The 25,468-nt window shown below is 37.8% G+C and overlaps 1 protein-coding gene across 1 annotated transcript in view; it reads right to left on the minus strand.

Annotated features, from left to right (window-relative positions):
* The window catches only part of Dip2c (disco interacting protein 2 homolog C), a 380,164-nt gene that overhangs the window by 161,184 nt on the left and 193,512 nt on the right, over positions 1 to 25,468 (minus strand). Inside the window, exons 2-4 of the mRNA XM_051194770.1 lie at positions 15,008 to 15,079; positions 13,452 to 13,619; positions 1,429 to 1,539 (exon numbers count right to left, since the gene is read on the minus strand). Of these exons, the coding sequence (XP_051050727.1) occupies positions 1,429 to 1,539; positions 13,452 to 13,619; positions 15,008 to 15,079 (351 nt within the window). The remainder of the gene's footprint in view (positions 1 to 1,428; positions 1,540 to 13,451; positions 13,620 to 15,007; positions 15,080 to 25,468) is intronic.

Below are 25,468 nucleotides of genomic sequence, written 5' to 3' on the forward strand. Positions count from 1 at the left end.
CACCATTCTGGGAATAGTAAGTGAAAATCACAGACTAATTCAATACTACCACGTGTACTTTTGTCTAATAGCTTATAGTATTCTAATAAACATAATAAGGAAATAAGCATGTTTCTGTTACTATCAATAAGGAAGAAACTGAATTGTTCAGTGAAAGCACAAGTTATACCCTAAGAATCTCCATGAAGTCAGTAAAACCAGATGTCTTGAGAAATAAAAACATCAAAATAGAAAATTAAACTTCAGGATGAAGGTAGAAATTATTCTAGGAAGCTCTCTGAATGCAGGGACTATGTGTTGGTACAGTTTTGCCTCTGCCACAGTTCATAGCAAAGTGCTGAGAACACAAAATATTTTGTACATTTGTTGAAAGAATGGAAGAGAAGGAAAAAAAAAAAAAAAAAAAAACAGAGGCAGAAGATACAAATCTATCCCTAGAAACTAAGTGTATCTTGGCTCACTATATATAGAGAAATTAAGTTTGTTACTATATAGATAGCTGAATTGATTCCAAATTAGTTCAATTATCTATAAGGTAACAATTACTTCATAGGTAATAAAATTTGATCACTGAAGCAACGAAAGCAACTTTACTACAAGTGGTTAAAACTTCAGACCTCTTAAGGAGCTAGGAGGCTCTTCACTTGCAAATGACTTAGATCTTCCTTTGGCTCAAGAAAAATAAAATCTACTAGAAAACTAAAAAGATAGAACATCAGTAGGAAAAAGTTATCCCACCTCTTTTTAGATATTTATCTTTTAAAATATGTATATCTATGTATAGGAATGTACACAGGTGAATGCAAGTACCTACAGAGTCCAGAAGAGTGGGTGAGGAACAAGAAAGGGCAGTGGGAAGGGGTGAATTTAAAAAAAAAAAAAGCAAAACACCTCCTATTGAAAGCCTTCTGAGTGTAAAACCCAGTGTTATAGTAGACTGGTCATCTCTGTTTACAGGTAACAAGCATTTAAAGAGGTAATAATTATTGTAATTATTACTTACCAAAACATAAAAGACTTGCTATGGATCGAGTGGGTAGATCAGTGGTTCTCAACCTATGGATCGTGACCCCCTTTGGGGTTGAATAACCCTTTCACAACAGTTATATATCAGATATCCTACATATCAGATATTTATATTACGATTCCTAACAGTAGCAAAATTACAGTTATAAAGTATCAAAAAAAAATTTTTACAGTGGGGGGGGTCAACACAACATGAGGAACTATATTAAAGGATAGCAGAATTAGGAAGACTGAAAACCACTGGCCTAGAACATACATTGGTACGTGAGCTAGAGCTCCACCTGTGTAAAATCCAAATGTCCTGAACTTGTGCTTCATACATAGCCAATAGGAAGGTGGAGCCTTTATTCACAGTATCAGATCCATGTACAGGGAGTCTAGTGCCTCCATACAATTCCTTACCTGACCTATAACGTTCATCTCGAGAGCCTGAGGATCTTCGACGGTGGTATCGAGAGGCTGAGGAAGGGGTGACAGGTGCCCGTCGCTCTTGGGGCAAAGCTTGGTCCACTCCTGGATACAAGGTAAAACAGCAGTATGAGGGTGAGGCTGTTCTCAGTAGCTAAACTAAAGAAACTCAGTTATAATAAATATTCACTCATTACATTGCCATCACATATTAGACTAGGTGGTGCTGAGAAGCCTTGGGGGTCACTCTGTAGGTCAATAGGAAAGTGAGACACAAGCAAGGCTCAGAGCCCTAGAGAAGTTCATCGCTCCACAATCTCTCAGCTTAGATCCAACTCTTCAGACAGATCCTGTACTAATGCCATTGTAGCCATGCTAAGTACAGATATAATTATTTGATTAAAGGAATAAAACTTCACCTAGCCACCTATGTGTTTAAGACAAGTAACTAAAGTTGAAGTTTGTCTATTCAGATATACTCAATAGATAGCCCTCAACTGCTCAGAGATACAGAGAATATGGCATTTAAAATGTTTTATTAAAAACGTCAGCTCCTGGCAGCACCCCATTTCCTCCAAAAAAAGACAGAGAGGGCTGAACTCTACTTGCAACTTGCTTCGTAAGTAGCAGCACTAGCCACTGAGAAATTCTGCCTTTCACCTCAGCTGCTACAAAGAGCTCTTCAGACCATGGGCAATAGGACACTGAAATCGATTGCCTCCATATTGCCTAGACAACAGTAGACTGGTCTTCCTTAAAAGCTACTAGTCCACAGGATCTTCTGGTACCTGGGAGGCCCTGTGGTGACAGTGGAAGGCAAATATCCTGAGGGCTCTGCCCTCAACAACTATGGAAGACTCTGGGAGTTTCTGTCCAAGTGGCAAGCTAGTATGTCTCTGTCATTCTATAATCATTAATTCAGGTAAAATTTACTCTTCTCAAAAACTCTGATGCTTTTGACGACTGTTAGCTTTACCAGCCTAAACAAACAGCCAAGGCTTCAAGTGCCTTATAAGGTCCCTGTGTAAAAATTCAAGTCACAGGACCTACTTTCTTAGAGTCAATCCTAAGTTTATCTCAATATCAGACTCAAAAAGGGAATAAACTCACAAAACAAATTTCAGGAACAGGTGCTTTAAGGTTTATTTATATAAAGACATGAGAGCTTAAGGTATGAAGATGAAAAGAACTAAGAAGATGTTTTAAAGTGTATGTATGTAAGTTATAAAGGTCTGAAGATGGAAAGGTCTAAGAAACTAAACTAAGGTGTGTGAATACAAGTTATGAAGACAGAAAGGCTTAAATAATGAAAAGGAGTAAGTGATTTGAATGTTTAAAAGAATAAAATATGTTCCAGATTTCTCTCTCTCTCTCTCTCTCTCTCTCTCTCTCTCTCTCTCTCTCTCTCTCTCTGCTACTACTGTTAAGACTCCAAAAGTTCATAGTCTAACATTAATCAATAAAACTCTGATAAGCTATTAGTCCAATTCTGACAGAGTACTAAACACCATCCTATACCACTATACAATCAAATCTCCAAGATTAAGGTGCTTTTCATTGTGCTAAAAACATCTGCCAGTTTTCCAGATGAAAGGAAGAGTGTTGATGTTTTTAATCAAAATAATTTCTGATATGAGTACACTGTCATTTCTACAATGTAAATGTAGATTATTAACAATGGAAATACTAATGTGTCTAAAAGTTACATTTTTACAAACTCAAAGGATTCTTATAAGTACCAGGAATTTGACTTGGATTCACTTTGAATAGGTCAGATGCACTCCAGATAGGTACTGTCAATAAACAATTCAAGGTCCCCACCTTTCTCTGGTCCTGATACCCTCCCCTTCAAACACCAAGAGCTAATTTTTCTTTTTTTTTCCTAAAGCTAACCTTGTCCTCTTCTCTGGCAACATCTTGCCAAGTCTAAGAGGCACCAGAGAGTTCCATACAGCGTGGACCACAATAAAACAACCAGCTACCCTAGGACATGTCAGCATCCAAGATTCCAGGTCCCCCAAAGATGGTCGACACCCCCTAGGTCAGCAGGAAGTAGCCTCGAGAACTGGACATCCTCATTCCCTAACCTGCCACACCTAACTCCTCAACTTTTAAATAATAAAAATGGGAATGTTAAGATTCAGGCAGTATGCTGGCAGAATGTACTCAGGCAGTACCCTGGCCAGTCCAGTGTGCTATGGCTGTTATGTCACTATGTAGTCTGCACACAGGTGCAAAGGTTCCCTTTAAGAGGCAAACTCAGCCCACTTCTGCTCTCCTACTGTCCCTTTGGAGGGACAGACAGGACTTTTCTGCCTCTCTTCTCCTCCCCTCCCCTCCTCTCTCCTCTCTCTCTCCCTCTCTCATCTCTCCTCCCATCCTTCCCTTTCTCCACTCCATTCCCTTTCCCCATAAAACTTACTGTAGTGATATATTATTTATGACTTATTAAAGTTTGTCTAAGGATTCAGAAACAAAGACAGCCACAAGCCATAGACGACAGACACATACCTTTAATCCCAGCAGCCAGAAGCTAGGAGGTGGTGGTACACATCTTTAATCCTAGGACTCAGGATTAAGAGATAGATGGATCTCTGTGAGTCCAAAGCCACCCAGGTCTACACAAGAATGAATCAGTCTAAAAAAGAATTAAAAGCTTACGCCTTTAATCCCAACATTAGGGAAGTATATAAGCCAGAAGCAAGGTCTCAGAGAGGTATTCATTCTCCAGCCACACTGAGGAGAGGCAGTAGTTTTGGACTTGGTGAAGAGCTCATTCATGGATCAGCCCTTTCAGCCTGAGCTAGAGGTGAGAGCTAGTGGCTGGGCCCATTTCTTTCTCATGTTACAACTTCCTTCCCGTGTAATTTCTGCCTGATGGAGTGTTTGTCTCCCACAATAGGATCCACTGCGGTCCTACCTTACACCATATTCCTAACAGTGGGCAGGCTATAGGCAAGTGTTCTTTCTTATTATAGTGTCCACCAAAGCATGAAGTCCAAAACATAAAATCAAATTATTATTGTCTTTTGTTTTGTAGAATGAATAAAAAACCATAAATGCCCTGAGAGATTTTAAAATTACAGTTATCAATAATGTCAACTTTAAAATAAACTTTATAAACTATCTATCTGTATTTGGTAATTGGTAAGTTATCCATTTGTAGCATCCACTTTCAGCTTTTGTCATTCCCAATTACAAACTCTGGAAACTTGCTCCATTTAGTGCTAAGTAGTTGAATAGGATGAACTTGAACATGGATTTTATGAATTATTAAAAATGTGATCTTAGATTCAAAGACAAAAGACAAAATTGCTCCCACTGTGTACTAATGACTATCACTTCTTCTTTAGAAGAGTGATACCTAGAAGACCTAAAACATGAGCTCCCACCACCACCACCAAAAAAGGGCAATGCCTGGATTTCAGTAACAATTAGCTCTCACATAAGCCTATTTTATTGTCCCTTATCACATGTCAAATTTATGAAGCCAAATAGTTCTGCTCTGAGCTGACATTTACTTTTGGACTTAGAGCCCTGATTTCTTTTTCTGCTTTTTGTTTGTTTTTAATTATTTTTTTCAGCCCAATCACTGTTTCCCCTCCCTCCCTACTCTCCCCCAAGTCCCTCTCCCCTACCTCTGCTACCCTAACCATCCACTCTTCTTCCTTTTTCTTCAGAAAAGAGCAGACCTCCCATGTTTATCAGTCAGATATCAAGTTACAGTAAGACTAGGCACTTCCTTTCCTATTAAGGCTGGGTGAAGCAACCTAGTAAAAGAAAAGGGTCCCAAATGCAGGCAAAAGACACAGCCCCTGTTCCCACTGTTAGGAGTCTCACAAGAAGACCAAGCTACATAACTGTTACATATATGCAGAGAGCCTACCTCAGTCCCATTCAGGTTCCCTGATTATTGGTTTAGACTCTGTGGGCCCCTATGAATCCAAATTTGTTGATTCTGTGGGTTTTCTTGTGCTGTCCTTGATCCTGCTGGCTCCTAGAACCCTCCCCTCCCCCTCTTCTTCAAAATTCCCTGAGCTCTGCCTAATGTTTGACTATGGGTCTCTGCAACTGTTTTCCATCAGTTGCTAGGTGAAGCCTCTCTGATAACTACTGATAAGCCTCACTCTAAGACAGCATATTGGCTTCTTGTTATTCACCATAGTTTCTACTACTTACATACATGATCAGGATTATGCTGAGATGAAAAGCTCACATCAGAATGGGTTTAATATATTCCCATTTTATTTATACTGTCCTAGTGTCATGCTTTTAATGTACTTATTTTCTGATACTTTCAAAATACTCTAACTGGAAAACAAAACAAAAACAAACCCTTCCCATACTTTTTTTTCCTCCCCTAGTCAAACACTCACAATCTAGTAATGGTTTTTCAGTTCTTTTTGTTTGTTAGTTTGTTTGATTTCACTGAAGTTTATTTGGAGACCCTTTTTCCTCTAACCTGAGTCACCAAACCTGCTGTGCCATTTGGGATCTCTTTCATCTTGGACTTGTTTTGGTTTTACAGAATTTTAGGTCACTGGTTCCTTGAATCTATCCATGTCTTTCTCCTTGTATTTTAAAGAGGCATCTAAAGTAGGTTTTTCAGAAAAGAGAAATAGCACATAGAGGTCTTGGGTTGTTTTTCTACTGTAACAGGAATAGATCCTGTTTACTTCTTGCCTTTCATTTTCATTATTTCCCCAAAGTTCATTACGATGCTATAATCCTACACTGTCTCTTCTGTGATAACTTTTATTATTTCCTCTTTACTTTTATTTAAGGAGCTGATAGCCAGTTCTCTTCTTGTGGCAGAACACTAATGGACCTCTTTCATATACATCTTTTATTTGGGTTGATTGAGACCTTGAGTATAGTATCCTGCATCTTGAGAAAATTCCTCACTCTGTGGCTGAGACTATTTTCAGGACAATGTAGGTACTCTGACATAGTACTTTTGACTGTAGGACTTGTCTGGTTATGTCCAAACCTAGAGCCTTGTTAACTTTAATTCCTCAGAGAGTACACATGTTCATAAGGACTGAGCAGAGTGGCTGGAGAGATAGTTCAGCCATTAAGAGTACTGGCGGCTCTTCCAGAGGACGGGGGTTCAATTCTCAGCACCCACATGGCAGCTCACAACTGTACCAAGTTCCAAGGGATCTAACTCCTTTACACCAATGCACATACAATTATATACATACATAAATACATACATACATACATACATACATGCATATGACTGAGCAGAGGTAGACACCATTTCCCACAGGTTGTTTCAGCTACTTGCTAAGTAATACCCATGATGTCCACTTAGCATCTGAATGTACTGGCTTTCACTTTGCCAAGTGGCTCCTCTACTTTACATATTATTTACCACTTGTCATTGTTTTTCACATTCCTTTTACACACTGACTGGCATTTTGGAATAGCTCAAGGAACAGCAGAGGTAAACACACACTTCCAAGTTTCCAGGTTCACCAGCTGTAAATCTCTGTACTATTAGTACTATTTTCCTATATAGTCCATGAGTATAAACCTCCTCAGAACTACTTTCACCCTTCATCTCTTCTCAAGATCCATAGTATACAGAGCCAATTCGGCTGTCTGGTTTATTGATAAGCTTTCTATGGCTGTCATCCAGTGGGGTAATTTTGTATACTTGCTCTCATGGAGTGAAATGCAATCAACCACAGATGTTTTAAAAAAAAAAAATTAATATCATGAGGCAGAAGAGCTCCAATAGGTTGCTGGTAACAAAATATATTTTAAAATAGTATTTGAGTCAATATTTCATTCATTACATTTTATCTGACCTTGTTCCAATCAATATTTGAAATGGTGCATTAACACACACACACACACACACACACACACACACACACACAAAAAAAAAAAATCAACAATTGAGTATGTAACTCTCTACAGAACTGAACCTGTCACCATAATGTCACTTGCATGCTCTACCGCAAGGCAACTGACCAATCTCTTGCTGCTGAGGCTGATAAACCATCAACAACATGAATACGAATAATTAGTGAAGCAGTTACAGTTCAGTATTCACCACTGGGGAGAATTCAACACTCACTATAGTGTTTAATTTAGGGAACCATGATTGAAGACCAGTTTTTTAAAAACATACAGAGACCAGCATTCTCACAACAGGAAGTATATTGAGAGTTAAGAGGCTAATGTGGGCAATGGGAAAGAAGACATCATGAAAGATAAAGGGTGATGGTCCCCAACATGTAACAGTCAAGAATTATCAAACTATTGATTCTCATTCATTAAAAAAAAAGTGTCAATATTAAATCCCTTCTCCTACAATAATAATGAGGCAATTGCACACAAGCCATATGCCAAGCACCAAGTCAGCTCTAGGACCCATAAGCTCTAGAACCCAGAGAAACATAGATAATAATTTAATAGCCTTAGATCCCACTGGCTTAGACTCTTCAGACTCACTCTTCTAACAATGCACTCAGCAACCTAGATCTCTCAATTGCATGTACTATGTACACACACACCCTCTTCTAAAAATACAAATACCAACTTAAGACTATCATCTTTATTGAGCAGTATGTACACCCCTCTCTGAACAATGGAATAATTTCTCTTTAATGACTTGGACATCAAACTTGGACAAGTTTTATTAAAATAAATTTCCATAAATTTGGTAGGAAAGGCAGGGGTCTGATCTGGCCTGAACTGTTTCGTGCACCTACACAGTAAGGCAAACTGTATCTTTTAAGTTAACTTTCTGGTAGATTCCCCCTATTTACAATTTTATATGCCTATGCATAATTGGATGTGCATACAATTTAAATCTGATGTTATCAAAGATGGTAGAGTAATAGTTTAATCCCAGCACTCAGGAGGCAGACACAGGTGGATTTCTGTGAGTTCAAGACAAGCTTGATCTACACATAGTAAATTGCAGGCCAGCTAGGCCTACATGGTGAGATTCTGTGTGTCTGTCAGCTTGTTCCCTCACATCAGATGCAGATCCTTTCTCATGAGAAGGGACATACACAGTAAGCAAAGACTTATATAATCAAATTTGTAGATCAAAACAGAAAACCACCCAGGTAATCAAACTCTTCCTTTCCTTAGACAGCATAAAAGGAGGCCCCAAACAAAATCAGGTTCTTGAACACTTTCTTACTCTCTTGCAATGTGTTCCTTTCCTATGTGCATGATTCCTTTGCTTTTTAATGGTTCCTTAGCTACTCTGCAGGCTTTGTAGGCTTTTATTTCATCCTTTAATAAAAGACCAAGAACTGGATATTCCAGGCCCAGATCCCACATGCCTTGGTTTCTGTGACCTTCGACAAGTTCCTTAACCTTTCCTAGGCCTTGCTTTCCATCTGTATTAGAAAACCAACAACAGGTAACAAACACTTCAAATCATTGGTTTAGGGCTCTATTAAAAGCAGGAGATGAATTCTGTTATTTCTGCCATTTTGTTGATGAGGTAATACAGACAAAGAAGTAGAGATCAAACACTGTGCCACTCTTAGATCTAAGCTTTCTCTTCATTCAGAATTGCTTTGTGTTTGTGCTAAGGGTCCTTCCCAGTTGCTCACAGATACCTCTCCCCCAAGCACAAAGCATTCTGGTCACCTCACTTTCTGGCCCTGATGACCACAAAAGCAAGCACCAAACTCATCTATCTGGAACAGAAGACACCCCCAACTGTTGCCTACCTTCCTCTCTGGCTGAAGGAAGAGTTTGACTTCCAAGTCAAACAAAAATTGTGTTTCTTCCCAACTTCTGCTTTGTCTCACTAATTCCACCTCTTTAAATGCCTTGTGTACAAAACAGATTTGGAAATCTGATGACAAATGTGAGAAAAAAAGCTGGAATATCAATTACTTATGGATTGCCATTAAAGGACTCCTCAACAAAAGTTTCTGTAATAGTTGTTACACCTAACCAATCCAACCATTGAAGATGAGAAAACAATGTAGTATCTTTCATAACACTGTGATCAGAAAGACAGTAGACACTACAATAATCTCCATGTTACCCCTAAGGACAGGAACAGGTAGGCCACCTGTCTGTCTTTCTAACTTGCAACTCAATAGGTTAGAGGCCACAAGGCAGGAAAGAAAACCTTGTGTTACTTAAGACACGATATTATTGGAAGGGGGAGTGGATTTCTAAATGTATATTATAAAAGAACTACACTAAAAGTCTTTGTTTTCAAATATAATATAAAATGTCAGATATATGAGAAATACTTTAAAATATTATTTGTGAACTAAGATAAGAAGACCTTGATCCAAACTGGTCTGCATACTTTCAACACTGAATACCTTCAGTGGATTATTGTGCCTCTGTATCTAGGATTTCAAATGTACCATGGAAAGCTTCAGTGAACAAAAACTCTGAAGTGCTCCCAGGACATCCAGTATAACTCACCTCTCCTAGCTTCTTCCCTGGCACAGAAAATAAGCTCCCTGGTGGAGACCCAAAGCTACCATATGCCATAAGGCATGTGAGCCTATCTGAGATACTCTGAAATTGCTGGAGAATTTTTCTAATTTCCAGACTGTCCAAAACTGAATTGAGTCCCACTGTCTTCTAGCACCTCATTATATTCCCTGGATCACATAGCAAGCCCTATTTTTACAGTAACTTTAATTATGGAATTACTCAGGAAGTAAAAAGTACTTGTATGATTAGGTAAATGCATTTTCTATGTTTGCTTTACACTAACACAGATGAGCACAACACAAAACAGAAAATTGAAACTTCATTCTGAGCACCTTAGTACCTACCCTACCATGCAAACCAAATTCTCACATTACTTTCACTGTTACTTCCTTCTCATATTTTACTAACACAGAGCTACTGTGTAATATCATACATTTGTTTTGTAATCATGTTTCTATTACAGTATGTTGATAGGGGAATTTATGAGCTAGCAAAGTTGAATCATCTGAAGCTTGTGAAAATTTGACATTTGCCTTAAACTGCTATCCTGCATTATTTGTTTGTTTCATTTGGGTGCCATTTCTGTTACTGATTAGCACTAATATGGCCAAATGACACTTAGATTCATCCAAATTAAAAAAAAAAAAATAGAATTGTTACCACGGCTTCTGCAAAAGCACTATGCATATCTGAGCAGTGAATGATTTTTGTATAAACTTTGGCTACAGTGTTTGTTAGGAGTGCTCTCTTATAGCTCTACTGGCAAGGCAACAGTGGTCTTGCTGAGCCTCACTGGCACGATAGGAGTTTAGTGGGCACAGGAGGGGGAGAAAAGAACTCAGGGCCCAGGAGAAACCAGCCACTGCCTTGTTCTAACTCTTCCTGCTATGTGCAAATTCTTGAACTAAGTAAACTTACCTACAAGTGCATTGTACTTACTGTGGGCAGGTAATGAGAGATCCTCAGTCAATTCATATCTTACTATTGTAGGGTAATACAATACCAAACTACAACTGCCTGGAAATATTACACAAATAGATCATAAGACTAGGACCTAGGCTTGTCCTAATTAGAAGGACCACGTGAAAAATCCTTCAAAAAGTAAATTTCAGCTGAACATTAAAGAAAACAGAATAGGCAAACATAACACCTACCCAATATAAATATTATAAGAAAGGAGGTGGGTATTTGGGTTAGGGATAGTTTGCTATTTATAATAACATTGAAATTTTGCTACTTTTTGTTACAAGTAAGTCTTCTAAAAGTAGCAAAGACTCTCTATACAGTCTATAATGTATTATAAAAACTCCTCTGAGAACAGTACTAGGTGGCTGGCCTTATTTTCTAATTTTGTCAATTTGATCTGGTTTAAAAGACAACAAAGGCTCATTTGAAACCCACACTTTCTTACTAAAAAGTATAAGAGAAAGTGTCAAACAATTCCCTTAAGTAGTACCATCTCTTAGAAAATAATTTTTCTCCTATTTTCTCCTATTATTTCTCCTATTTAATTCTCATCTGGCTTCATAACTCCCAGAACATTGTTCCCTATCTAAATGGAGGTGCTCACTCAGCCTTGTGCTCAACCAAGAGAAGACATCTTCCCAAGCAGGTGCATCACTTCCATTCCTCTCAGAGTGTTGATGCCCTGAGAAGAAGTAAAAATCCTGGAAAAGAAACTGTGTCTTGAGCATTCTCACTAGGAAAGAACCTCAGCCTGGCAACTCTGTCTCCAGTATCCTAACTTCATCTTATGGCACTCTATTCATAAAAATATGTACCAAACACCTCAGAAATATTTTTGGAATACTTTCTAGGGATCTTAACTTATATTGGTAAATTTAACAGGCACATTCAACTATAAGCTCCATACAGATCATATTGTGACAAACAACTTTCCAGATGGGCTGTTCAAGAAAGATCTCCCAGCTTCAGAAACACCTGCTTTCCTCACTATCTTCCTAAGTCCTGAGGATAATGAGTATTCATGCAATGGCAACTTTTCAGAAGCAGATATCTATAAAATGCTTTTGCTAGGAAATAGGGTAGTTAGAATGAGAATGGTCTCCATAAACTCATATATTTAAATGCTTAGTCACTAGAGGCATAACCTAGAACATGGACGGTTTGGGAAGGATTAGGAGGTGTGACCTAGTGGGAGGAGGTGTGTCACTGGGAGTGAGCTTTGAGGTTTCAAAGTCCCATTCCAGGATCTTCTCTACCACCACCACCACCACCCCCACATTTGCCTCTCTGCCTGCAGACCAGGATGTAACTAAAGCTTTAAGGTATGGTTCAGCACTATGCCTCTAAAACTAAAAGCAAGCCCACAATTAAATGCTTAGTTTCAAAAGTGTTGCCTTAGCTGTGGTGTTGCTTCACTGCAATAGAACAGTAACTACCAAAGGAACCAAGTCCTCCATCCTAAAATGATACCCTCTCCCATATCATAGGAGGGCTGGATGGTTCTCACAACTCAAAATATCCACATTTTTACATTCAATTTTTATTACACTCACATCAGAAACCCCCCCCCCCCAAGACAGGGTTTCTCTATATTGCTTTGGAGGCTGTCCTGGAACTTGCTCTGTAGACCAGGCTGGCCTCGAACTCACAGAGATCTGCCTGCTTCTGCCTCTGGAATACTGGGATTAAAGGTATGTGCCACCATTGCTAGGCAAGAAATTCTTAAATGGAATCTACAGTTAGCATCCAACCTGGTCACCTACTCTGCAAACCTCTGTCCATTTCAACAAGATTACAGTAACTGTCAATAAGGTCACTGGGAGGACAAATATAGGCAGAGATGGAAGACTGTTGAGATGTCCATTTCTAAATATTGAAGTTCACTTCAATATTTTTATGTGATTTGTTTGTTGTATTAGAGATCAAACTCAGGACCTCTCCCATATTCAGCAGGTGTTCTACTACTGAACTATAAGCCCAGCCTATTATTAGCACATAAGCAATGTATTCTACCAGATGTATGACCCAGACCATATACCTACAAATCCAGTTTGCAAATACATATGTTCCTATTTTAAATGTTCTTATTATACGAAAGAGTACATAAAGTCACATTCTGCTTCTTGAATTTCCTAAGTTCCAAAATAAATGGTCCAAACCTTTTAGAAGGGCCCTGACTTTGAAAACATGTACTCTAAGATTACTTGTCTTTCTATTTAAGAAATCAAACACTTTGATCCTTAATGATAGGAGTAAGAGCATGTAGGTCTCAAAATCTTTCTCTTTAGCACATCTCAGGGCTCAAGATTCAATTACTTATCCTCTTCCTAGCTATGTGTCTCTAAGACAAAACAGTGCAACAACTTTAACGGGGAAAAACACCACTGGGCATGCATCCTTCTTTCTTAAGATCTTGGTACTAGAAGAGTCAGTTGACCAGGACCCTGATTCTGGGACAGTCATCACCCATGCATGAGCTCAAGGTGCATGGTAGGTATTCTCTTGGGGGACTGAACCTTTAGGGCCTTTAGTGCCAGCCCTATACTTCGGGAATGACTTCCAAAACTGTTCTTTGCCCATTGGCTGGTCTCTCTCAGGGATAAAGGGCTCACCGAAACGAAAGTAAAACAGAGGCCGATTCCCTGCTGCACTGGCCGCCCTCTCCCTGGCTGCTGCTTCTCGGATGTCGCACACCCCGATGTGGGTGGAGCGGAACGGTCTCCTCGGCACGCCTTCCCCGGGCTGCAGTCTACACCGAACCACGGCAGCTCCATTCGCTGCTGTAACAAGTTGAAAAAAAACTAATTAATTCAGACTTTAGTTTTTTTTAAATTTGTTACAGCGCTGAGCAGAGCTGCCGACCCCATGCAGAAACAGCACAAAGACCAACAAAGGTTCCAGTAGGTGCAGAAACCCTCTGCCCCCAGCCAGACCCGGTCCAGTGAAGACTACAGAACACCTCAGGTAAGCCAGTAACTGCTCATTTTTCACTTTTGTTTGGTATGGCAAATGAATATCCAACAGCTCATCAAATTAACCAAGTAGTCTTCCTCAAGGACAGGGAAGACACACAGAGACATCAACAAGTGACCAGGCCTTTCTGACAATCACACAGGGGTAGACTAAAGTAGAGAACTCTTTTCCCAACACGTGTCCTTAAATCCATTACCAGCCTATTTACTTTGTTTCTTCCAAATGAAACCATGCTTCTTCCTTTCTTCAGCCATGAGAAATCAGTCCCTCAGCTAACACACACGGGCCCACTTTTACACCAATATCCTTAAAAATCACATGAAAAGACATAGCAAGCAGAACTACAAGCACAGCAGACTCCTGATATCAAGTTCAGAAGCCACAGAGCTATTTTTTGCAACTCTATAACATTGGGGTAACACGTTCTGGAGTTTTGTGAACATGCACTTTCAGCCTTGTAGGTTTTGTTTCACCCACAGAAACTGCAGTTTCAGTTTTTACCTTTAACAGGTGCGTTATGAACTTTTTACCTCAAGGAGGGCTATTGTTTGCATTCACTTTGACCAATTTCTAAAGCCTGGCAAACACTCAAGGTTACCCTCTAAGTGATATGATCTGACACACGGAATCCATGCCAATGTAGCTCCATTTTCTTTTTCTTACATCTACAATCTTGCTCAAGTACAGAAATTCTCCGAAGCCACACATGAAACAATAGTGACAGGAAGTATACCTTGTACTTTGCAAGTATAAATAATGCATATTTTACCACCATCTCTAAAAACACCAAACCTTTACAATAATATCCTCTGAGTCAGGCTACCACAACATTTTCTAATAGTCTCAAATCTTGTATTAATTTAAACCATAATCAATAGCAAAGTCAAAAATCATGTTTAAACTCAAGTGCTCCTATTTTTATAATTACAGTGTTTTAAAGACACCAATGTATTGTTGATCTCCAACTATACATAAAATATCTATTAAACTGTATTAGGTATGTTTATAGAAAAATTACATATGCCTTCAAAATTCACAAAAACTATGAGTAATTATACAAAGAAGCCTTTTGTAGAGAACTCAGGTGTCAAGTGTGCACTCTTCAGGCAGATTCCAGAGTGAAGGAAAAGCCTCTTTCAAATGTAGCTATTAACTTTTAAAACTAGACCATTTATACTATTCAAGTTTTACATACTTGGAGGCTGGGGAAGGTAGGCTCCAATTAATTTTGACCTCTTCTTTTCATATCCCTTTTGTGTAATGTCACCTATAAGAGAAGGAAAAACAGAAAGCATTCAGGATAGTTTCAATGGATAGAGTTGGTCATTTAATGAACAAAATATATAACTTTTGTTTGCTTTACAATTAGGTATTTATAAATGTGTATCATTTACTTTAACATTTTCCTTTACCACCCCTTTTCCCCCTGCCCCGCCAAAAGAAAATCATAGGCATTCATGTTATATAAAAACTCATTTTCTCAGTACATATTCATCTATGGCAACTTTTGGCTTGAGTTTCCACACTGAGGGTGCAAAATTAGATCTGTGCAATTTTATTCACATCTGCAGGCACAGGAAGCCTGCTCAATCTTTAGGGGCCCTCATTAACTTAATCAACAATGGATTGGACAACTGTCTTGGGTTGGAAAGCTGGCAAAAACATTACAAACAGGCACTGCATTTCATTAATGAGATTTCTTTTCCTTTTTTTTTTTTTTTTACTTCCCCTAATCAAGCATGTCAGTCACAAGGACTTTACACTGCTAAGTTATCTTTGAAAACAACAACAAAGAAATAACCAAAATTAAATTAACAAAAAAATAAAGAAAGACTAAGACCAAAGAAAGCATTAGATAAAAACCAAGGAAATGAACATGGGACCCATAGAGATTTAAAAGACACCCATTGTTCAAATAAGAATTAAAATGATAAAGACAAATATTCATACACAGGTCAAAGGAGGTCAGATCTTTCCCTAAGGGTTAGGTCACTAAGGATACAGGCAAAATAACATTAATTAATATGTAATAGTCTTTCCTAACTGTAAGCTCCAAAACGCAATGCTAAGTTTGCCCTTCATTTTCAAAAAGAAAAAAATACACATGTAGACATGTGCACAAGAGCACAAGCACTCCAGCGCAAGTGTGCAGGCAAATACACACTCATGCAGATACACCACAGGCTTTGTCCTTGAATTTGAGGGGGTTATAAAATTTACTTTGCCCTTTAATTTTTTGAGGATGTTTCAGATTTTTATTCCTTGCATTCTGACCTACCTCTTCAAAGAGAAAAAAGATTTGAGCTTCTATGAAAACAAAGCAAACCAAAGAATAATAATTATTATTATGCATGGTCAAGATGGTAAATTAGCCTAATGATATGTGTTTACTATGGCCATGTAACCCTACAGATCTGAGGGCTGATTTTATTAGTCAAAGCTGTTCTACACAAATTTGCTTAGGTAAAAAATTAATGTATGGCCAACATTTAAATGTGAGCCATAAAGAGAGAAAATGAATATTTTCCCTTATCAACTACTAAGTGGTTTTATGCTAAATGTTATGATTATACCATTATGAATGAAGGGGGCTGTATAAATGTTGCATAAACATTATTTTGCATTATGTTTGGCTATACTTTGCAATCTCAACCATCAGCTGTATATCACTGAGATTGGGGCATTATTCTTATAACTCTCCTCTGCAAATCTCACTTCTTCATCACCATAGTCACTATAGACATATTAGCACAGTCCAGAATATTCTCATGATTGGCTAGGAAAATAAGGGAATGGAGTAATGTATTACAGACTGGCTGTGAAACTTTCTTTTGCCCTCTCTCTATAGTTGTCTGTACCTATAGCACTAAAAGATGAAGAGAATTGTCTGGCTTTGAAGAAATAATAGTTTGTAAACAAGATAAAATCTCTAGTGCCTTGCTCTGTGACATTTAAAGCAAGGGTCTAGGACCAGTAATCACAGGAGACCTGATTTACTGCCCCACTTCAACATTCCTGATAATAAAAAGGAATGGGGTAGAGTACTGGCACCCATTCTGGCTAACCTAAACATCCCATTCCTACTCACAGGAAAGGCAGAGCATCCTATCCTAGAAAGCAAAACACAAACAACCTCCCATCCCATATGCACAGCTTCTTGAGAAATCCCCCAAAAAACAGATCAATAGCACCCCAGAAGCAGTTGCTTTACTACCTGTCTCCACATGGGATATAGTAACCTTGACTAACAAGCAACAGCTTTTACTAACAGTAATCCTTCTTTAAACATTAAAACTGAAGAAGCTAGTTTTCATGTTAATCGTAATGCTACATAATCCATCTTGTCTCTGCCTGAGACAAAACCTCAAACCACTGCCAGCTAAATTAAAGAGAAAGAGGTAGGCTCATAAGAAAATGAAAATTAGTAAGAACTGTATGTAGAAAGCCCCAGTAAAGAGTACCTCATCTGGGCCTCAGGCAAGATGCTATCTTTGCACTTTTCCACCTACTGCCCATGTCCAGATTGAGTAGTTGCTTTGATAACTCTACTATCAAATTCTAGTCCAGGTAAACCAAGTCATTTCACAGGTTAATTATACCCAAACTTCAGCTCAAGTTTCACTAATTTCTCAACTGAATACTTAAAGGCCAGAGGGAACTCTTCCTTATTTTTTACTATAGATCAACTTCAAAGAAAACGAACTTTCTGCCTTACTTCAGAGTTGGTATTATTTTGGAAATTTCTGATTGCTTTAAGGCTAACAAGATATAAGGACATTTTTTTTTAAAGCCCTGGAAGTCTCTCCTAGACTAAAAACCAAACCAAACAAAAACAAAAACCACTGAGCATCCCCATAGAAGATACTGAAGAATTGCTGGTGACCACCACCACCAGAACCTGGGAGAGTGAAGAAAAACACTACAGAAGGACGTCTACCTGTCACAGTAGCCACACAGGTGTGAGCAAACAGTCATGTAGGCCAATGGGAACTCTCTGGTCTGTGTTTTTAAAAAGCTTAAGTAGCTGGCAGCCTGTTCCAATATCAATAAACTATGTCACATGCAAAACTACATTTATATATTAGATGGTTCTTTACAGAAAGTTCTGAAGCACTCTGTCCTGAATGTCCTAAGCAATCCCTTTTATTCCTAACATCAACTGATTTTAGAGGGGGAAACAAAGGCATAAATACTATATGGTTCTTTACTCAGACTTTAGATATAAAGAAAAATGTATCCTGAACGCCAACTTTTCTTTCTATTATAGCCACACCTAGTACTGCTCCCTGTACTCTGGACAAAACTGGGGTAGACACTGTCCCAAGAAGAGACACACTGGCATTGGCATTCCTGACTTTGTTAGTGGATTTTTTTTTCCTGTCTGATATCTTTTTACCCAGGTCTTTAAATGGTTCTGTCCATTCTCATCTCTGGAACACAACCCTGCAAACCATTTCCTATTTGACTCCTCCCAATCCCTACCCAAGGAGGATAGCACTTCCAAGTTTTGGGTAACCACAGCATAGATGATGACTATCTAGTTTTCATAGGAGTTATGGCTATGATGTACTTGTCTATGCTGCATTTCTGTAACATATATTTACATACAACTTATCCTGAAACCAGAGTGTTGAGCTTTTGTGAAAAAGCCCCTAACTTACAGAACTTAGTCTTGACCACACTATTTTCCCACTCTAGGACTATAAGTTGATCAATATATTCAAACAGCAAGAGACATTGAGAAACACCAATGTCTATCTCTGACAAAGACGTAGTTGGCAACAGCAGCAGCAGCAAAGACAATCAGCACAGACACTGGGATGATTAGCTATTTGATGATTCTGTGTGGTAGAGGGCAGGGGGAAAATCCATATTGACTCTGTTATTAAAATATGCCAGACAACAGGCCAACTTGTAGTGGTCAAAAAAAAAAAAAAAAATGTGCTACCATCTGTAGCACTGAGACTAGACTCATTTTTGGCTTCAAAGCATCAGGGCTAAAAATACCATTGCCATTTTCTAAATCCAGAACTACTTAAGCATCTGGTAGCCAGAAGTCCAGCATATTATGACCAACTCTCCCTGAAAATTTATAGCAAACTTTCCAATTGAGCTTTTTGTGTTGGAGCTTTCTGAAACCAATGATTTGTGTACTAATGAAGTTACAGATACATAGTTACAGATTATCATCTGTACAGAACAAAAAATATAGTAGATTATAGGCAAATGATAGCTAATACATTAAAATAGGTAAATGAACAGATTATTAATAAATGGCAAATAAAAATAGGAAAGAAGTAGGAAAAAAGTGGTTGATGGGCAAATGACATACAGACAGACACACACACATACAGACATACAGACACAGACAGACACACAGACAGACAGACAGACAGAAAGCAGATAGTAAATTTTGCAAACATCTTCTTTCTAGACACCTCTGTGGCTTCTGTTCAAGCCTTGACCACTGTCAATACCCTAGTGTCCCCATGGAAGCACAGGGCTCTCTGCAAGTACATATGGTTTCCTAATTTATGTTAGTTCAGGCTAAACAGCCAATTGGTTGCCCCCTTTCTCTGCTTCCTACAGGGATCTGTGCTATACAGTCTGCAGGATAAAGCCACATAAATTCAAGAAGGAAAGGTTACAAGACCAAGGTAGCAAATCTTCGGCTTATATGTCTAAGCAAGGCTTCATTTTCTATCTCTTATTATAAGGCATACCACCCCATGGTTTACAGCAGGTTAGCTAAAATTCCTTTAACTTGCAAACTAAAGTCAGTATCATTCAAAACTATTTTAAAAGGCAATTCCAATCAATATAAAAGCTTCTTAGGCAATAAGCAATTTAGCTAATTCTAAATGCATATCTAAAGAGGTTTCTTCCTCCAAAATGTGGCTCATCACATTAAGTCTTCAACCACAGAATTACTTGTTTATTTTCCACAAAAATTCCAAATAGCACACTTTTCATCTTTTAATACCCAAGATACTCATAAGCACAAATAAGAAAGTATGAAAAAAGTCAGTGCAGAAATTTTAACCTCAGCAAGGATAAATTAAAAGTGATCTCTTGAAACAAAGATTAATTTCAAGAAAAATGCTCCTGTTCTTAAGTTCTCCAACACTTCAGATACAAGAACTATAGTTATTTTTTAAACAAAGAACAGGGATGCAGTTGTGCTCGGAGGTGCAGGCTTAAAATTCTAGCTACTCAGAGAGCTGAGTCAGAAGATAACACATTCAAAGCCAGTCTGAGCTACACACAGTAAAGACCCAATTTCAAAATACAAAGTGAAGAAAATGTTGGAACTATATCTATGTGAAATGTTTGCATAGCATGTCCAAGCCCTAAATTCAATCCCCAGTACTACAAAAATACAACAGAAAGACTAGTAAACAAATCATACGTTTACAGAGAAAAATACAAGCAAAAACCATGAGAAGTTGAAGAGCACTTTGAGAGAAGATACAGTTCTTTTCTCTCCTCCACAGGAAGAATCCTCTTATTTTGCAGACTAGTGTTTCAAAGAAAAAAAATTTAAGTCAGAAAAGTAACAGTTGACACAGCAAATGCAAAAGTTACAGTGATCAAAACGAATATGTCATTGTAGCCACAAGGCAAGTTTGGAAATTTTGACCCCATGGACTTGGTACAAAGCCAACCTAATTGCTGCCTAGCTCTAGACATGAAATCTTGGAGAGCCCCTTGGTTCTCCAGGATAAAGCGTGTACCACTGAACTACTCTCAGGGGATGGGATTAGTTCTGAGTAAACAGACAAGTTTAACAGTGATCATTTCCATTCTTGGTGTTGAGAGTTTATTTTATTATTTAATGCTGGAACAAATGTTTTGTATAACAAAGCCATCATTTCCATGTTTGGAATTTTATGGTTGTCAGAAGTCTTCCTAAGGCTCCTCTCTTTAGTCAACTACTTGATATGGCTTGGGCAGGGGAGGAGTAAAGGAGGCATACATAAGGGCTCCAGTTCTCTCATACAAAATGTGTGTTTTTAGCTCTGTGATAAGCTTTTCTCCTGAAAGAAACTATCACTCACAACAATTTTTACATGCACTATTTATTCACCTGCACTGGGAACAGAAGCAGGCATACATGGGGACTGTTCTCACCTAAATCAACCTGCATTCAACCTAGGGTACTTGGTGGACCACCTAGTGTCATTTTATTCTCACTGGTAAGACAAAGGTAATACATGTCAACTTTCTATTAGTGTTGGAAACAGCATGTGCAAAATCTCAACATTAGACCAAGGAAATGACTCAAAGGTTGAAGTACTTGCTATACAAGCATGAGGACCTGAGTTTGGATCCCCAGAAGTCACAACACCCAGCTAGAAAAGCACCCATTTATAATCTCAGCACTCCCATGGTAGGATAACACACACAAACAGGGGATCTCCAGAAGCTCACAGGCCAACTAGCCTGGTATGGGTAGCAATAGTTGTAAACAAGATAGACCCCCATCTTAAACAAAGCAGAAGTCTAGGACCAACAACTGAGTTTGTACTCCAATCCACACATACCTGCCTTGCTACATGAGCACTTGCACTCAATGCACAGAGACATCATTCACAAACTTTTTTCTTAATTTTTCAACAAATATTTCAATTAAGCATGACATATTCAAATTTATGAGAATCTAAATTTATGAGATGGCTCAGTGGTTAAGAGTACTTGTTCTTGTAGAGGACTCAGGTTGGATTCCCAGCACCCACATGATGGTTCACAATCATACACAACTGTAGTCTCAGAGAATCTGACACCTCTTCTGGCCTCATATATATATATATATATATATATATATATATATATATATATATATATATTTCAAAAGTAATCTTCTACTGCCATTTATTTACCACCCTAATTCCTAACAAAATTCTAAAAGGTAACTCCCACCCCTCATCAACAAAGCTTCTTTTTACAGTAAATGGAGACAATTATAGAAAACCACAATTTGACACAATGCAGAAACCAAAGATCCTGGGAAAGCCAGCCTCCAATGGATACATTTACAACAAAACAGGGAACACTGTGGAAGGAGGTAAATATCTTTTAACCATATTCAGTGTAGGATTATTTCAATATGATATTGTTGGTAGAGTAACTACTGCCTTCACCTATAATTACTTTTTACTTCATGAAAAAGAAAGGAAAAGGATACATATAGATATATTGTAGCCAACAAGAGTGTCTTCATCACATTTCTGAACCTCACTGGGCCCTAAGCCCTGAAGGTACTCAAACCAAGTGACTGTAAACCAAGTCTCCTAATGTCACTTACCCAAAATGTATACATAGCTAAATGCCATTGGTAAGCCTTGATCATAGCTTTACCCCCTGAGCTTGGGCAACTTTTACTCAAACAGGATGATATATTCAGACCTTGTCATCTTTACATACTAACAACACCCTGGTAACCCCACAAAATTCCCCTTGCATGCTCCTTAGGTATCAGGTACCTGAGATGCAAGCAGGGCCTCCATGTTGACCTCTGTGTTACAGTACACTCAGTCCTTCCAGCCAAGCTCTTTGTCCTGGCTTCCTTTCCTTGAGGCACATAGCCCCCACAGCTTTCAATTCCTCCAGCACAAGTTATCAAGCACCATACAAAGGAATAGTCCTGACCTTTGAAAAAAATCTAAGAGTATGACAAGAGGATATGACTACAACTTAACATATCCACAATTTACAGATACACAAAAAGGTATTGCTACTTCAACATGGTCTCTTTTATCTAAGAAATTTTGTTCTCATGCTTATTTTACACTAAAATATCTAAATGCCATAGAAATAATTCTGTACTTATTCATTCATTCAACAAATAGCCATAGTTACAATGTGGCCCTGTCAATCAATAAAGCATAGAAAAGGATACTGACCACTTCATGTTTGCTAAAAGATTAAGTCATACTTTATGTTTCAAAACCTTTTTAAGAGTAAAAATAAAGTTGAGTGATGTTAAGTTAAAAACCCCAATGATTTTCTAAGCAAATAGTCCATAAAAGGCAAATATGCAAAATGTTTTAATAAGATTTCCCATTTATAGTTTTATGAAATATAGAATGTACCCTTTTTCTTGATAATTGTGTTTTAAAAATAATGGTTTAACCTTGAAAAGATTTACAGTTGGGAGGGGGCTTAGGGACATTTTTGGAGGGGCAGTTAATAACATACCAGAAGATGTATATAACAAGTTCATGTGGTAGCAGGAAGTCTGTACAACTGTGACTTTTTATGAAATCAGAGAGCCACAGGAAATCCTTCAGCACATACACTGAGCCATCCTATGCTCAATCCCAAAGGCCAAAATAGCTTATACTATTGGGGATAAAACAGATGGGTAATTCCTGCCACAAAATATATACTTGATTACATTTAGATGCATTCACTACCTAATTAAAAAATAATAACTGTGACAGTATGAATTTCAGCTTTGGAAATATCCTTTCTAAATATATTCTGTCTTTTTCAAAGGACAATGATTAGTAATATATTTCATTCAGAAGGTAGACAGTAAAACATACTGTTTGAAATAGTATATTAGTGAATTTATATTTGAGGGAAGGAGTGACAAGTTCTTAAGTAGTCCACACTGCCCAAGGATGATGGTGAATGCCTGACCTACTGCCTCTACTTTCCAAGTGGGATTGCTAGGATTACAGTGTACATTACCTTATTAAACTTGCTAGGGGGAGGGGTTGTTTTTGTTTTGAGACAGGATATCATGGCATAGCCCTAGCTGGCTTAAAGCTCACTAAGTAGACCAGGCAGGCCTCAAACTCACTGAGACCCATGTGTCTCTACTTACTGTATACTGGAATTGAAGTCACTTTTACCTGGCCTCTTATCTGTTGCTTCTTATTCAAAACTCTCTATTGTATATGTGAACACATTTGTATTTAAAGCAACATGTATTGGGACCACATAGTCCCATTGCAGGAAAAACAAAACAAAAAATAAACAAGTAAACCAGTGCATCACCATAACTATGAATTTTAATCTTACTCACTATCTAAAGTGGTGGTAGAATGAGCAGCATAACCGCAACTCAATTGAATTCTCAATGAGAAATTCAAAGTACTTTACAGAACAGGTTGGAGATATACTTTTAAAATAAGAAAACAAGTGTAAAGGCCAAAATCTAATTCAGAATACTAATATAGTTTTCAACATGAGGTCATAGTGCCAAGTAATTTGGATAAAAAAACATTTCAGAGAAGTGAAGAGACTCATAGAAGTGGCAATGGCATTTAATTAAAAACTCAAGCAAACAAACACCAAAATACATACCAAATAGTTACATGTCAAGTACCAATTCACAAAACTCCTGTGCAATCATGCCAATTATATTATCCCCAATGTTCTTACTGCTTTTACATCACTGGTAAGTCCCACACCAACTACTGGCTTGATAATTCAATTATTATTTGCTGGTCAACACAGAGAATGTAAAAACATTATGAGTCAAATACAGAATACAGATATGCTTCAATTTTAGTATTTTGTTTTTTCTTAAAATTTCCTATGTAGCCTTGACTAGTTTCCAAAAAATTTTCCTCACTCTGCTTCATCAGCTCTAGAATCATGGACATCTCCAACATACCTGGTTATGAATTCTCACTTTGATCAAAATGTAAAATGAGATATGAATAAGCCACACATCCATGGATCTCAAAAAAAAGGATACTTCAACTAAAAAAATACAAATTAAAATATATCAAGTGTAGCCAATAAGTATATAATAATAAATGTTGACATGTGAATAAAAAGAAAATCAAAGCTTGTTCTAAACTAAAGCCATGCATCTAAAGAATGAGATAGTAAGCAGCAAAAAAATTAATGGGAAAGAAGCTATATCAGTAATACCTAAAGCCCATATAAGATATCCCAAGGGATTTGGCAACATTAATTTCCAGATCAAATCACTGAGCTTAGCAAGGTCACAGCATACAAAGTAAAATTAAGTTTCAATATGCTAGCAATTATCTAGAAACAAAATTTAAATTATCATTGAGGCTGAATAGATAACTCAGCTATTAAGAGCATTTGCCAGTCTTCCACAGGAGTGACTCTCTCTCTCTCTCTCTCTTCTCTCTCTCTCTCTCTCTCTCCCCACACTCACACTCACACACACACACACACACACTTCTAAAAAAGAAAATACAAGATAAAAATCACCTTAACTCTGGAGTAGACAAATAATTCTCACAAATGGCATCAAAAGATAAGCCACTAAAACAAACAAACAAAAAAAAATAAATGAACTGAACATCAGAACTCAAAGCATTTTAAAATATTTTCCACAAGTAGCATTATAAAGAGAGTAACAACCAGGTGAGGGGATGAAGCTCAGTGGCAGAACATTTGCTTAGTTTGTAGTTTGTAGATGGTCTTGAGTTCAAGCCCTATCTCACACACACACACACAAAACAAACAAACAAACAAACAAACAAAAGGCAGGGAGAGGGAATCAAGTTACTACCAGGTAAGAAGTTATCGTTAAACTATATATGTACAAAAGCCAATAAACATTCCAATTAAACTAAACACTGGCAAATACACTGATGAAATAACTAAGTACTTTGTAACTAAGCACAATAAAAGCACACTATTCACACAGAATTAATTTTAC

The sequence above is a fragment of the Phodopus roborovskii genome, unplaced genomic scaffold (assembly GCF_943737965.1).
Source record: "Phodopus roborovskii unplaced genomic scaffold, PHOROB, whole genome shotgun sequence".
In the NCBI taxonomy this organism is placed as follows: Eukaryota; Metazoa; Chordata; class Mammalia; order Rodentia; family Cricetidae; genus Phodopus; species Phodopus roborovskii.